At 42.1% G+C, this 15518-nt stretch overlaps 1 protein-coding gene across 4 annotated transcripts in view; it reads left to right on the forward strand.

The window, feature by feature from the left end:
- MRTFA (myocardin related transcription factor A) overlaps window positions 1-15518 on the forward strand; it is a 175967-nt gene that overhangs the window by 109306 nt on the left and 51143 nt on the right. Inside the window, exon 1 of one of the 4 annotated variants that reach the window (XM_070371528.1) lies at window positions 3458-3801. The exons of 2 other annotated variants lie outside the window; for them this stretch is intronic. In XM_070371528.1, coding sequence (XP_070227629.1) covers window positions 3594-3801 — 208 coding nt within the window. In that variant the 5' untranslated portion in view covers window positions 3458-3593. Of the gene's footprint in view, window positions 1-3457; window positions 3802-15518 lie in introns of those variants that run through there. One more of the 4 variants, XM_070371527.1, reaches the window with a different exon arrangement.

Raw genomic sequence — 15518 nt, forward strand, 5'->3', positions numbered from 1 at the left:
GCTTCAGAGGGTAGAGAATCTTGGTAGATCTCGGACAGACGAAAAAGCAGTCTGGTTCTTTGGTGGTTCATTTGCTTACTCTCTGTGTCTCCCCTTCTTCCCCAGCACCTAGCATGTGCATGACGCACACTCAATAAATATTTACTGAAAGAACAATTAACCACGGAAAATGGAAGTGAAAGGACATTTTTGTAAAATTTTTGCAACTATATGCTGTATTTGTAAGTATAGTAAAGTACATCTTAGACTAATATTTCTCAGGTTTATTCATGGCACATATAGATATTTGAATAAGAATAAAACATTTACAGTTCTATATGATTTCTGGAGATTATCAACAGCCTGACCTCTCATTTCCCTCCTCCTAACCAGCCTCCCCACTGAGAGAGTCTTGATTCTCTTTATTTCACACTGCTGTTAGATTGTCCTTTCCTTCTCTCTCTCCTCCATTGCCCAAGAAATTATTGTCACATCTTTGCTTTTGTAGCTTCCTCTCCCTTTGATTGCAATTCCTTTCCCCATCTTTTTGGTTTGACTTTTAAAACAAAACAAAACATTCAGGTCTTGGCTTGCGTGTCTTCTCTGACTCCTTCCAACCTAATTAGTTCCCCTCTTTATGTTCCTCTCAGAGTATTTGTCATGCTGATGATTGTATAATTGGGTACACGTCTGTCTGTTTCTTTGCACAGCCTGTATTGTAAGCTCCATGAGGGGAGTGAATAGAATGTTTTTATGTGTGTGTCGTGGTGCCTGGTTCATGGTAGGCAGGCAGTAAATGTGGAATGAAAAATAAGTAAACGGTGTAGCTTGCACAGTTCCACCATACATCTCACAGAACCATTTCATTTTAGAAATGGAGCCTCTCAGCTCTAGCCCCTCCTCCCATTTAGAGATGAGGATGACGCTCTGCAGTCCTACAACTAAGTAATTAATAATTAGCTGCACAGCTGAAAAACAGAGCTCCCGAGTTCTAGCCCAGTGTCCTTTCTTTCATTGTTTTTTTTTTTAAAAAGGATTTTTTTGCTTATTATAAAGGCAGTAGTTGTTTAATGTAGAAAATTTAGAAGATACAGATAAACAAAAGGGAAAAGTAGAAAATAAAAACATCCTATTCCCACCACCATCCAGACATGTTTATCTGTGTGTTCTATGACTGTGTGATGACCACAGCGTGCATTTACTGAATCCCATGTTTAGGACAGGCACTGTCATAAGTGCTTTGTAGGTATTTCATCATTTATGATAGCACCCCTGTGGGATGAATACTGTTATCCGCATTTTTCAGATGAGGAAATGAAGGCATACAGATGTTATCTTAAGGTCATACAGCTGGAAAGTGGTAGAGAGAGACAAGATTTAAACCCAGGCAGTCTAGCTCTAGAGTTTATATTCTTAACTCTTACATTCTTAACTATGATTCCATTCTGTCTCTATGCATATTATTTCATAATCTTTTTTTTTTTAATTGAGATCAGTGTATATACAGTAATGGGCACCCTTTCTAGGAGTACAGCTTAGTACATCTTGGTAAAAGGCAAGCAACAGCCACAACCGAGAGAGACTATTTCCATCAGAAACACTCCCAGCTTCTGGCAGCCACTGATCTTATTTCTGCCCTTACAGTTTGCCTCTTCTTGAATTTCATATAAATGTGTGGTCATTTAACGTGTGGCCTTTCGTGTTTGTCTTGTTTCACTTAGCACAGTGCTTCTCAGGTTCATATGTACTGATGTCTATACCTGCAGTTCAGGGATTTTTTAAAAATCACTGAATAATATTTCATTGTATGGATACACCACAATTTTTATTCTGTTCACAAGTTAAAGGACATTTGGATTTCCCCCCTCCCTAGTTTTTGGCAATAAAACTGCTCTGAATATTCATGTACAGCTCTTTATGTGGTCATTTGTTTTCATTTCCCTTTGTTTGAATACTCAGGAATGAGATTACGGGATTGTATAAGTTTAACTTTCCAAAGTGGCATTATCATTTTGCATTCTGCCCAGTGTCTGAAAGTCCCAGTTGTTCCCCATCCTCGCCAGCAAATTATTTCATCAGTAGTATTTGTATTCTGATGTGGGCTACATCCATGGGGTCGCAAAGAGTCAGACATGATTGAGCAACTTAACACTTTCACTTTTTCATTAGCCAAATAAATCTCTTCGCACAGTCTTGTTGGGAAAAGTTGTTGCTTAAATTTTCTGATATTTTTTCTTTTTCATTTCCCATTTGCTTTCCTTTCCATTTTACAAATGTTTATTGATCATCCTGCAATGCAGCGGGGTGGATGAGGATGAGTGAATCTACTCGGAGCCCTCCAGTTGGTCCCTGGAGTGGAGGCTATGCATGTGATGGTGATGCCGTAGATTATTAAATGACACTTAGACTTCACCTGTTTTCCTGTTGGAACAAATTGCTCTGCATGGAGGTTTTTGCTTCTGTGTCTCTGCCCTGTATGCCTTGCACAGCTTTCAAGTGCGTATGAGCCTTGTGAGGAGAGGAATATGGTGCCACATCGGGCACCAGCTGTGCCGCCAGCCTTTCACCACCACCTGCTTCAGGTGGAAATGCCAGGGAGTATCATGGTGGCAGCTGTTGCTATAATGAGCTGGGTAGGGTTTTCAGCTCACTCTGTTAGTGTAGTCGCCCCAGTCGCCGCCTCAGTGACTTGCATGGTGGGACTGTGACGTCTAAGGAGCAGAATCAGATGGTGAGAGAAAGTGCGGCCAACGAGGTGGGAGTGTGGGTCTTACCTGTGGATCTCAGGTTCGGGGCTGCCACTGTTGCTGCAATGCACTGTCTCTGACGTCAGTCAGCTTCTTAAGAGCCTTTGTTTTCTTTCTAAAAGAGCAAGTCAAGTATGTCTCGAGCTGTATCTTTTTTTGGAGATTTTTATCAGCAAAATACTTTGCTAAGAAATGTGTCTCTTCACTCATTTCGTTCATTCATTGGGCACCTTTACTAGCTAACCACTGTTTGTGGTTCCCTTCTTAGTGTTGTGATATGGCTTGTTTCAAAGTAAATTCTTTTGAGTTTTTCTCTTAGTATCTTCCCCTCCTCCCAGTTTGATATCTTTGATCTATAAACATTTTAAAAGCAAATGTCAAGTGAAATAAAATAGTATTATAGCTCCTTGTTCCACTTTGGTGCCGACTTTGCACAAGAAAGGAGGGAGGAGGAGGAGAGAAGAGAGCTGGGTCATGTGATGCTGCTTGTCTGGCAGAAGCCTTTTGGTTCTGAGCAGAGAAACCAACTGTTTACTATTTTGGGTGAATGAGGTTGGTTGGTTGCTACGAGCATTTTCTCTCAGGGAACCCTCCTGTCTTCCAGCTCTACACGTCGAAATCATCCCAGTGCTGCTTTTTGGCATTTGGGCAGAGGAGGGAGGTGTCTGTGTCGAGGCCCAGTGCTGACAGGAAGAAATGTTTTCCAGGAGACTTACTGATTCTGACCTTCTGCTGTCACTGCCTTTAATGCCACACTCCCTAAGTAAACTTGGGGTCTGGCTGTTCTTGCAGGTCCGAGGGCTGCAGAAATGAAGTACCCACTTTAACTAAAAGAGCCATGCTGATCAGATTTACTGCACATAATAAATGGACTCTTTAAAGAGCGAGGGCAGGAGGATGAGTTTGTTGCAACACTGGCCTTTGGAGTCTCACCTCTCCCCCAGCGTGCTGGAGGAGAGGGCCAGGATTTATCAGCCCACCTGCAGGATCCTGCCGCTCTCATGGATTGTCCTGAAGCCGGGGAAGGACAGCCGCTCAGCCATGTGCCTGGCCCCTTATCACAGTTTACGGGAAGGTTGGCATATTTGTCCCTTGGGGATTTGCATGTATTTTTTGTCTTCGCCTCTGTTTACTGCTGTCTTTTTTATCCCCTCCCTGTTTCTCTATAGCCATGCACGCTTTGACTTTGCATGGTTTATCCTTTGGATGGTTTTTATTGAAGCTTATTGAGCACTAAGCAGATAGATAACTGAGCAGGGACCTGTAGGGTGTATTTCATGACCTGATGGGACAGTGTCTAGGATGTTTCACTTTATTACTCCTTTCCTTTCACCCGTGCAGAGCTCATGTATCAAATTGAGATTATGGAAGAAGAAAGAAAAGTCTTTTCTTTAGTAAGGTGGGATTCTTCCCATGTATGTAGATCAAACACAGTGTTTTTATTAGTAAAACATACACTGGCCATGAGTACTATACTAATCAGTAGGAGCTGTTGATGATGACTTCAGTTTCTTCTATTAAGTACTGAAAGCAGATAGATAACCTCTAAGAGCTTGTAACACTAAGACACCATAATTTAAAATAAAATACCACTTGAAAGGTTTTTATTTATATTGCATGTTAGTTTTGGTTAGGGTGGACAGTTTGAACTAGCCTTGCAGTCTTTTGTGTAATTGCAGAATTAGAATCATATCCAAGTCTATGGAAGACAGCAGGAAACTATTTATAAGGGAACACCCATGAGGAGTTTTCCTTGAGACCATCTCTTGGAGTTCTGGGCGGGGGGAATATTGAAACTGCTGGAAAAAAAGTCTTTCAGAGGGTTTCTGGGTTATGAAAAATAGGAGGATACAGACTTGATCCAAATTCTATCAAATGTAGATGGAAAAGAATTATTAACATTTACCTTCTCCTAGCTTGGAAATCTTCTATTATCCATGATCAGAATTTAAATACAGTCTCTACTATTGGTCACATAAATTCTGCTTCTCTAAAAACTTGGATATAACTTTTGAATTTTTGAGATTTCTTTGGGACTTTACTAACATTTGACAGGATGAGTTGAGCATGTGGCATCACAATGAATGAGTTCATTGAATAGGTCATGAGTGTTTATTGGTGCCCGGTTTGCAAAGAGAATACTTTAAAAAACTGGTTGAGAGGCAGTTGATTTTTCTTTGAATATCTAGATGTGTTCTGGACTAATGTCAAGGGAACACCATGGCAACATTAGTGGGAAGACTGAGCGGCAGAGAAAATATGACTCAGGACTTAAGACTTTGTGCTGCTCTGTTGACTTTTTATATTCCAGGGAACTGTGGTGTTTTAGATTCCCAGTCTGATCATTACGAGCATCTTTAAATGCAGGAGTATATAGGAAATAGAAATGCAGAGTTCTTTTCATAAGTAGGGTCAGAATGGTAGTTTTAGACAACTGTCCTAAGCAATTGACTGTATGTTTTTCTGGCTTTAAACCACGCTTAGAACCCTGTATTTAGAATTCTGTATGTCTTCCTGATCTCAAGTAGACTCATATTTTACTTTCTACAAATATATATAAACATTGTTTTTTAATATTAGCATTTTGTAAACTGCAGAAAAGAAATAGGCTGTGCATTAGATAGAAAAGATGCTTGATGTTACTTCTTTCGAGGTGAAGCAGGTGTCTGAAGAGTAAAGATAGTTCTTCCTTTAAATACTCAAAAGAAACTCAGTGGAAGTAACTTCCTACTCTTGTGCTTTATTATTATCAATGAATCTTGAATAATATTTTTTCTTCTTTCATAGTTTCTTAATTGTCTTTTTTTTTCTTAATAAAAAAGTAGATTCTAAAAGCTGGCACATGTTTTGAGAGATAATTGTTTATAGGAGGCCATGTGTAACACTTTTCTCATTGCTTTAGCTGACAGTTGGAAATGGCTAGAAGGATAGAGACCAACCTTTTTTATTTACCTTTTATGGCATTAGGACCTGTGGTTTTCTTTATTAACAGACTTTGGCAAGGATCAGATCTGCATTTTGGGGGAGGAGTGAGCTTGAAGGATTGATCAGCCTTGAAAGATTGACGTTTTGTAGTTGAATACAACCTTCTGTTGCAGTGTTGCCCAGTACCACCGCTGTTCTGTCCACTGTGGTAACCACTAGACACACATAGCTTTGGAGACTTGAAATGTGGTTGGAGTGACTCAGAAAATGACTTTTTAATTTTATTTAATTTCAAATAGCATATGTGGCAAGTAGCTACCGCATTGAATAGCACAGTTGTAGACCCTTCACATTCTGACCTTAGCCTGCTTTCTAGCTACCTTCTACCACTCCTTTTAACGGACTTAATGCTCCAGCTAGACCGCAGCGTGTTGATCGTGTGTTTACCCTTACAGTGTTTCGTAGGCCAGGTCTTGGCTCATGCTTTTACTTTAGTTTTTTGTGGTCCTTCAATGATGGTGTGCATGCTACTGCTCCAGTGAAGCGTACCTAATTCTTTTTGTACTCAATTGATTTATCATCTGCAGTCTCTTAAAGCACTTATAATACGGTGTTTGATTACAGTGATTTTGTTTTACATTTCCTGTCTTCTCCATTATATTTATATATTCCCTGGGGGCCTTATATGGTTGCTGTGATTGTACATATGTGACAGACTTAGCCTATTCTCCTTTTTCTCCTCCAGAATGCTTAGCAAAGTGCATTTATACACATGTGTATTTGTGTTCAGTTGTGTCTAATTCATTGCGACCCCATGAACTGTGGCACACCAGGCTTCTCTGTCCATGGAATTTTCCAGGCAAGAATACTGGAGTGGGTTGCCATTTCCTACTCCAGGGATCTTCATCGGCCCTGTGTCTCCTGCATCTGCAGGCAGACTGTACACCGCTGAGCCACCTGGGAAGCCCAGCGTCTATTCATAGAAGGCGGTTGCTGTGCATTAGCTGAGTCTGTTAAGGTTATTGTGCGCTAGAGGGCAGTATCATGCCCATAAGCAAAATGCGGTGTGTGTCCCACAGTGATAGGTTTGGAGCACTCTGTCCTAATTCAGTTTTATTCAATCTCATATTAATAATTATAGCCTTCAGAAGGAACTCACATCTTTTAATTGTCAGTGATATTAATAACCTTTTCACATAATTGTCTTGAATTAGATTCAAAATATAATGTCAGGAAGATCCCCTGGAGAAGGAAATGGCAACCCACTCCAGTATTCTTGCCTGGGAAATCCCATGAACTGAGGAGCCTGGTGGGCTACAGTCCATGGGGTCACAAAAGAGTCGGATATGACTTCATGACTAAACAACAGCAACAATGATGTTGGAACCGGAGACTGGTGAGATTCTCACTGGAAAGAAGTGTAGTGCATCTAGGAAACACTGGCCAAGGCTTTAGGTGTCAGAGATGACTTCCTTGAGGGCAGAAGCCTTTTTATGGTAGACAGCTAGCGCTCGACACTGAGCCAGTGGTCAGGAACCTGAAGTTCTTGGTTTGATCTTGCCAGTGAGGAGCTTGGCTAAATGATTCTAAGCTGAGCAGACCAGTTTCTTTCATTGTGTAGTGAGTATAATATCTGCTCTCCCAACTGATAAGATTGTATGTGTGAAAGTAGCTTTGAAAAGTATTATATAAACGTATTGGGTTATTTTCCTTCTTAATTCCTACCTTTTACCAAGACATGTACATAGTAAGTGATTGATTATATTTATGACGTTAATTTTTTACATTTTATGTAAACCATTTACTCTGTTAAAGGTGGCTGAAAGAGATATTGATGCAATTACTCCCACCTAGAATGCATACACTGAGAAGTGATTATTGTCACAATAGTTTGGTTAAAATATATCCTGTCTTTTGATGTTATGCAGCTTTAAAATTGGGCTTCGCGGGTGGCTCAGCTGTAAAGAATCCGCCTGCCAATGCAGGAGACGTAGTTCAATCCCTGGCTGAGGAAGATCCCCTGGAGAAAAAAAATAGCAACCCATTCTGGTATTCTTGTGTGGGAAATCCCATGAATAGAGGAGCCCGGCAGGCTTCAATCCATGGGGTCAGAAGAGTCAGACAGGACTTAGCAACTAAACAGTAGCAACCACAAGCCTTAAAATTAATTATATGTGATGTATGTAAATTGCAACCCACTCCAGTGTTCTTGCCTGGAGAATCCCAGGGACGGAGGAGCCTGGTGGGCTGCCATCTATGGGGTTGCACAGAGTCGGACACGACTGAAGTGACTTAGCAGCAGCAGATGTATGTGTGTGTAAACTATGTATATATAGTTAAATATAGAGATTCTTTCTCAGTCTCCTCTGTAATGGATTTATCTTTGTGTATCTTCTACCCTTCTTAATACTTAAAATATTCAGAATGAGTCAACTATTCTGAGTTTTTTTTTTTTTTTTAACTCATTATAGAAAACCAGGTTTTGGAAATATGTATTAGGATATGTTCTTACAAGGTTTATGGGTTAGAAAAGGAGCAGTCCGTTCTTGAAGGAGGATAGGGTACTGGTTGCTTTTTGCTGAGAACAGCCATCAGCCTGGAGCCTTCTCTAGTAAATCATTAGCTGCATCAAATAAAATGTTCAGCCGAAGTTCACGCAATCTCACAGTTACTAAATGCTCTTGCCAAAGAGAGTTGCAGTCCTAATATCTGCAATCGAATCACTTCCTGTTCAGGCTTGCAGGTGGGGGAAACTGTCTGAAGCTGCAGTCCTGTAAGATTAGTTATAAAGAGCATGCCTTGGTGAGAGCGGCCTTAGTGATAAAAGTGTAGGCTAGCAAGTGGGGAGCTGCAGAGGCTACCCCGCGGATCCCGGGACTAACCAGACTTTGAGGTATGGATCAGGATATGCAAGTGCACTCCCGTGGGGCCACCTACTGAAAGCTCTTCTGGGGCATTCAGATATGTGCTGAGCACACTCGGGCACGGGGCCAGGCAGATGGCACATTCCTGCACCGACCTTCGGAGGCCCGCCAGGCTCCAGAGCTAGCATTGGAGGCGTGGCTCTGCTCTGGAGCGGACAGCCTGCGGGCCTGCGTTTCATCCAGCGTCTGGTCCTCCCCGCTTGAGGGGATGCCCTGGGACTTGGTTTGGTCTCCGAGTCTACCTAGGGGTTGGCACATACACTCATCCCCTTGCCCCTGCTCCATCGTGGAGTTGATTTTCATTGTCTGCACAGCCCCAGAACTGTCTCACATCCTCTAGTGGTTCCTGCAGATTGGGGGTGACCCAGGTTAGCCTTTGTGATGCTGCAGCTCCCCCTGGCCCTCCCCCAGCCTGTCGTCATTGACCCGCATTTTTAGGTTTGACTCAACCTTCCATCCGAGAATAGGTGGGGCTCAATGAGGCTGCAGCCCCCCGTCCCTTTATTTTGCTTTGGTGCATCCCTTGGACTGTGTAAAGGAAATTCGGGTGTGATACACAACTTGGGCTTCACCTTACCCCTCTCCCCGCCCTTTTCCTGTTGCCCTTTTGATTTGTTTTAATCTGATACTGAGCCTCTCCTCCCCCCAGTCACTCACCAGTGGAGTCTCCGAAGCTATTTCTGTCGGTTTAATGATCCCCAGCTGTTGCTGTAGTTCTGGTTGCTTTCATGCCCCAGAGAGGCAGAAGAGCCAGAGACAGAGGGGTCTTGCTTGTGTATCACACAGTGTGTCAAACACGTCGAATGCACTTTTCTGAAACAACTACAAGGAGACTTCTTAGGGAGGGATGTTATTAATGCTGGGACGATTCGAAAGTGCAGGAGGAAGGAAGCTATAAGCTGGTATCCGGGATAATTTAAAAATAAGCATTCTGCTAAAAGGCGTGGCACCCTCTGCCGTCACTCAGAATCATGCTAGAAGGTGCGGTGTGTGGTCACTGGGTAATCGGCTGGTCCCTTTGCATTCTACTTCCATTTTAGCTTTGGAGCTGCACTGTCCCCTCTGACCCATTGTATATGTTGAAGAGCCAAACATCTAAATTAAAAGGAGGTTTCTGTGATGGGAAGACAGAGAGAAATCATTCCTGAAGTGGCCAGAAGGCATGGATTTCAGTTCTGCTTTAACTTAATGCAGGTTTGTTTCGTAAAATTCTGTGTAAAACCTGCAGTAATGAAATGCTCCACTTGCAAACCTGACCACAGAAACTTCAGGAAATAGAGAGTTGTAGTTCTCCTAACAACCCTTAGACCGCCCTTAGAGTTACTTACACATTTACTTTTGTGATGTCTTTACTAAGTAAGCCTGGGGGGATGGGGCATGGGAAAATCCTACAGTAGTTAGATGGGCTACTGTATTTTAATAGACTGACTTTTCTGATCTTGAGAATTTTAACTCTTCCAACGATTTTAGCTGATAGAGTTGTAGCTTTCACACCTCATATACTACGTGAAATTTAATTTTATGGATCTCGTTCTTCTGCAGAAAAGAATTTTGCTGCTGTTGTTCAGTTGCCCAGTTGTGTCCTACTCTTTGTGACCCCAGGGACTGCAGCACGCCATGAGGGGCCTACCTGCCCCTCACCATCTCCCAAAGTTTGCCCAGCTCCATGTCCATTGCATCAGTGACGCCATCGAGCCATCTCATCCTCTAACACCCTTTTCTCCTTCTGCCCTCAATCTTTCCCACATCAGGACTTTTCCAGTGAGTTGGGTATTTGCCTCAGGTGACCAGAATACTTGAGCTTCAGCTTCAGCGTCAGTCCTTCCAGTGAATATCCAGGGTTGATTTCCCTTAAGATTGATGGCCTCCTTTATCACAGTCATGATTATCCCACCATGTTGTGTGTTTTCAAATCCGTATTATAAAGATACAGAAGGAATAAATGCTCTCATATAGTTTTAAGAGAAAACTTTTTGGGCTCACTTCTGGCTTGCTGTGGAAGAACTACCCTGTTCCAAGTTTTGAATCTGTTCGCCTGTCACCTGCCCACAGCAAAGTTGGGTGCACATGTCAGCACCAGTTACACAGGGCATGCATGCTTGGTCACTTCAGTCACATCCAACTCTTTGTGACCCTATGGACTGTAGCCCGCCAGGCTCCTCTGTCCATGGGATTCTCCAGGCAAGGATACTGGAGTAGGTTGCCAAGCCCTCCTCCTCCAGGGGAATCTTCCCGACCCAGGGATCGAACCCACGTCTCCTGCATCTCCTGCATTATAGGCAGGTTCCTTACCACTGAGCCGCCTGGGAAGCCCCCACCAGTTATACGGCAGGGAAATAGCAAGTGAAATTTGAAGCAGCCCATGTTTTCTGGGTGAACGTGCAGAACTAACGTGACAGGAAAAGTGCTGTTCCTGGTGCCTTTAAAGCTGGAAGGGCTTGTTCAGACGGCTCTGCCAGTCTAAAGGAAGTACATTCCCAGTTTATCTCCATCTTTCAGACGTGTGGTGCAAGTACACGTTATTCTCAGGTCTTCTGTGGTGGGTCGTTTGAGCGCTGCCTTGTTGATCCTCCGGCAAGAGACTGGAGACATTGAAGTGGCTGGCAATTTGCAATCTGTCTGCTGCAGTTAGAAAAGATCACTTCAGGGGTGTGATGAGCAGCTACCCAAAATGAAATGGTGAGCCTCAGGTTTTTGAGGACGTGGGAGTTTAATTTATTTGCTTACTTATATGTAATTATTAGTATTTTTGCCATGACTCTGGCATTAAATATGATGTAATAGAAAAAGCACAGACTTTGGGATCAGACCAACTTGTGTTTGAACTCTGGCTCTACCTCTTACTAGCTGTGCAAACAGTAATTAACCTCTTTGAACCTCTTCTTCTTCATCTATAAAATAGAGGCAGTACGTACCTTAAGTAGCTGCCGAGATTGAATGAGTCCTTGTAGTAGGGTACCCAACTCAGTGACTGCATAGTAAAGTTCAGTGTGTTCAATTCATTTCTTAAGTCTCAGTTTCTTTCTCAAGACAAGTCTTTTCTAATTTTGGTACCTTTGCATTTGCTATTTTTGTTGCCTGGAATACTCTTTTCTCCAGATCTTTTCATGGTTTCTCATATTATTTAGATTTCTGCATCTGTCTCCTCAGAAGGGCCTTGCCTGTGAACTCAGTATAAAATGACCACCCAACCTCTCTCTCTTTCCTTTTATTCTACTGTTATTTTTCTTCATATAATGTCCACTGTAAGTTATATAACTTATTTACTATGTTTTCCACAGTAGAACATACACTGTGTGAGGGCAGGGATGCCATCTGTCCATGTTACTGCTATATCACCTGACACAGTGCCTAGCGCATAGTAGGTGCCTGATAAATATTAGTTTGATTAATGAATGAATGAGTCAACCCAGAACCTCCCTAGTACCAGGAAAGAGCCCCTGGCAGGTTGCAGAGAGGTAATTGTACCAGGAAGCAGGTGCTCTCCGCCTGTTCAGCATGGATGTTCCCACATTTGAGCTCCAAGTGGAAAGTGGGCCTGTGGAGTTCTCTGGGATCCTACCCGACTGCCTCCCACCTCTGGGAGGAGCCCCTTTGAATGACCTTTACAAGTGACCACTGTTATCTATAGTCTCTGTTTCTGTTGGAATTTGAATAGAGGGAGCCTTTTCAATTCTGGAGTTCTGGAATGCCATATGCTATTAGCTGAAATCACCTGGACTTTCCCCTGGTTCATAAGAATATAGATCATTTTTTTCCAGTCACTCATGCAGATAACATTACTAATACAGTGTCATTTTTAAAAGTGTGGAACTGGTGTGTGTTGTGGAAGGAGAGAAGCACAATATGTAGTAGTGGTCACAAGCTCAGCTTGTCGGTTGAGATAGAGCTGGGCTCCAGTTTCTGCTCTCTACCCTTTACCTACCCTATGACCTTGAGTAATTGCTTAATTTCCCTAAGGTTCAGTTTTCTCATCTACAAATAGTATAATTATAACATCTTCCACATAGCTTTGTTTCAAGAATTAAATAAGATGATGCATGCGTGTTTCCACCATTTTATAAGTATTATTACACAATACAGAGCCCTTTTATTTTTCATACTTCAGTAGTTCAAGTTAAATTTTCACAAGCTTATCTTTTGTAAATTACCAGATTTACCAGCCCAGGAGAATACCTCATCACTGCCTGTCTCTCTGCTGGTATTCAGATTAAATAGAAGATATTTATCTTTTTTTGATAATATTATTTCTGATTTCTAAAGCAGATTATTTGAGAGATCATATTTACATATTTCATCAACATTACATATTAAGTCGTATTTACACACTGTTTAGAGAGATGAGACATTTGTGGGATTTTGAAAGGGTTGAATGAGCATATCGCTAAAATAGTGATTTTGGTATGTGTAGTTTTTAAAGAATTAGGTATTCCTGTCTTCAAGTCTTCAACGTTCCATTGTTTATTGTATTTGTTTATGCCACAAATCATTTTATAATTTGAATTTATTAGACTGTTATTTGTTACAACCAATCGTTTATAGGAATTAGTCATTTCTTTCTGTCCAACACATGGTAGCACTTCAGTTTGAAAACCCTGACCCTGAATATGTTTTCATAACTGATTCATACATCTCTCTGAAAGGAGAGTCAAAGTCATGGGTTTCTAAAGTAAGCTTTTTGTTTCAGAATAATTTTGCACTTACAAAAAGGTTGCACAGATGGAACAGGGAGCTCTCGTATACCGTTCACTGGCTGCCCCAAATGTTAGCATCTTGCATACCTGTGGTGCATTTGTCAAAACTAAGATTAACATTGGTTACACTGCTAAGTAAACTCCACGCTTTATTTAGATCTCATTTGTTTTCCCACTCATCTCCTTTTTCTGTTCCAAGATCCAGTCTAGAATACCGCAGTGCATTTGGCCATATGATTTTTAGATGGTGGATCAGTAGGATCTCAGAGAAAATCAACTTTTCCTTCTCTCACCTCTACCTCCTCCTTTTTGTCTTTACTCCGTATCTGACTTTTAGCAGGTCCTTCTTTGGCAACAAATAAAGGGACCCTTCTGGGTCCGTTAACCACTGCTTTGGTATTGACAGCTCAGAATTTCAGGCACGTGCTTTGAACACTTACTGTACATTTAATTTTATTAATGAATGAGTGCTGATTCTTCTGCCTTTCTCTGTCTCTCACTCCTTATGCGTACCAGGTCGTCTGGAGTCCGGGAACAGAGCGTGCTGCTTCACTCACTGCGTGTCCCAGAACTGCCTTCCAGAAGCCTTCCAGAAGGAAGCAGTTCTCCCCTCCTCTTCCCTCTCCCCCTCCCTCCTGCCCCACACAACTTGGGGTGTGATTTTAAACAAGGAGGTTTTTATATAAGGCCCTTTTACTCTGCAAAATAGAGTTTCTCTTTGGGGGTATGGTACCAGGTTACACTCCTAGCAGTTCTTGCTCCTGTCCAAGAGAAAAGCTATCTGATGTAAAGACCTCTAGTGAGACATTTATAGTCTGTGATACGGTTTTTTTTTTTTTATTTTATTTTTAAACTTTACATAATTGTATTAGTTTTGCCAAATATCAAAATGAATCCACCACAGGTATACATGTGTTCCACTTTCACATACATGAGGTTTTTTGGAGCTTCAAAGGGCAGGAGTTATTTTACCAAATTGTATTACAGTGAGAAAAATTGAGGCTAAAAAGAAATCCAGTGACTTGATTAGGTAGCAGCAGAGCCAGGACTGGAACCCCTGCCTTCCCATTCTTCCATGTTTTGGTCTACCCTTAAAGGTTAGTACTGTTTAAAATACTGTTGTTTACATTAAAAGCACAGGCCAGAAATACATTTTTAGTGCCATGTACACTATGCTAGGCTTCCCTTGTGGCTCAGATGGTAAAGCATCTGCCTGCAATGTGGGAGACCCGGGTTCGATCCCTGGGTCGGGAAGATCCTCTGAAGATGGAAATGGCAACCCACTCCAGTACCCTTGCCTGGAAAATCCCATGGATGGAAGAGCCTTGTATGCTACAGTCCATGGGGTCTCAAAGAGTCAGACGCAACTGAGCGACTTCACTCACACTGTGCTAACTGTTCAGGCTGATATTCCAAGTTGAAGGAAGAAAATCATGAAATGGTCTAGAAAGCTTGAAAAACTCTGTATAAGGAGCAGGAGAAGAAAACATTGCAGGGATGCTGTAGGACGGGGCAGAAGTTGAGAGCCAGGACGCAGAGAGGCAGGGGAGAGCAGTGGGGCGCAGAGGCCTCCCCCTGTCTGTCACATCTCTGTAGCGTCTGCAGGAAGGACTTAGAAGAGGCTGCAGTAAATAGGGGCCCACAGGAATGGTACTTTTGGGAATGATATCAGAAAATTACTTGAAACATCAGTCCACACTTGTCCTACCCCACGTAGAAAGGCTCTTGTTTCTCTTTCTCTGTGACTTCCAGCGTCGGGTAGCATCACCTCTGTATTCCCTTGGCACCTACAAATACATAACTATTTGAGTTTTTAAGAAACCAGCACTTCCTTTTTTATTATTTATGCACACGTGTATCACACATGAGGCCAAATGACTTGGAAATTGTCAGGGGCCCCAGTAGTAGGGCATGTGTGCTAGCTAAAGTTGCATTTTCCTGTGACTTAAGTAAAAATCTACATTACATCAATATCTTTCTCATTGCATCGTAATTATTCACTTTTGAGACCATTTTTCCCTCATTAGACTTAAGATTCCTCGAGCATGAGAACCATGTCTGTATTTCTAGCACCCAGCCCTAGCTTTGAGAGTACAGAATAATGTTTGAACGCATGAATTGAATTGTGGGCCCCATCAAACCACTTGGTTGGGATGTGGTGTCTGAGTGATGTTTTATTTGAAAATACTCTTCACTCTTATGCACACCTATTTGATGGTTATTGCCCTCAAACAGCCACTGAAGGCAGA

Source organism: Bos mutus, chromosome 5 (genome assembly GCF_027580195.1).
Source record: "Bos mutus isolate GX-2022 chromosome 5, NWIPB_WYAK_1.1, whole genome shotgun sequence".
In the NCBI taxonomy this organism is placed as follows: Eukaryota; Metazoa; Chordata; class Mammalia; order Artiodactyla; family Bovidae; genus Bos; species Bos mutus.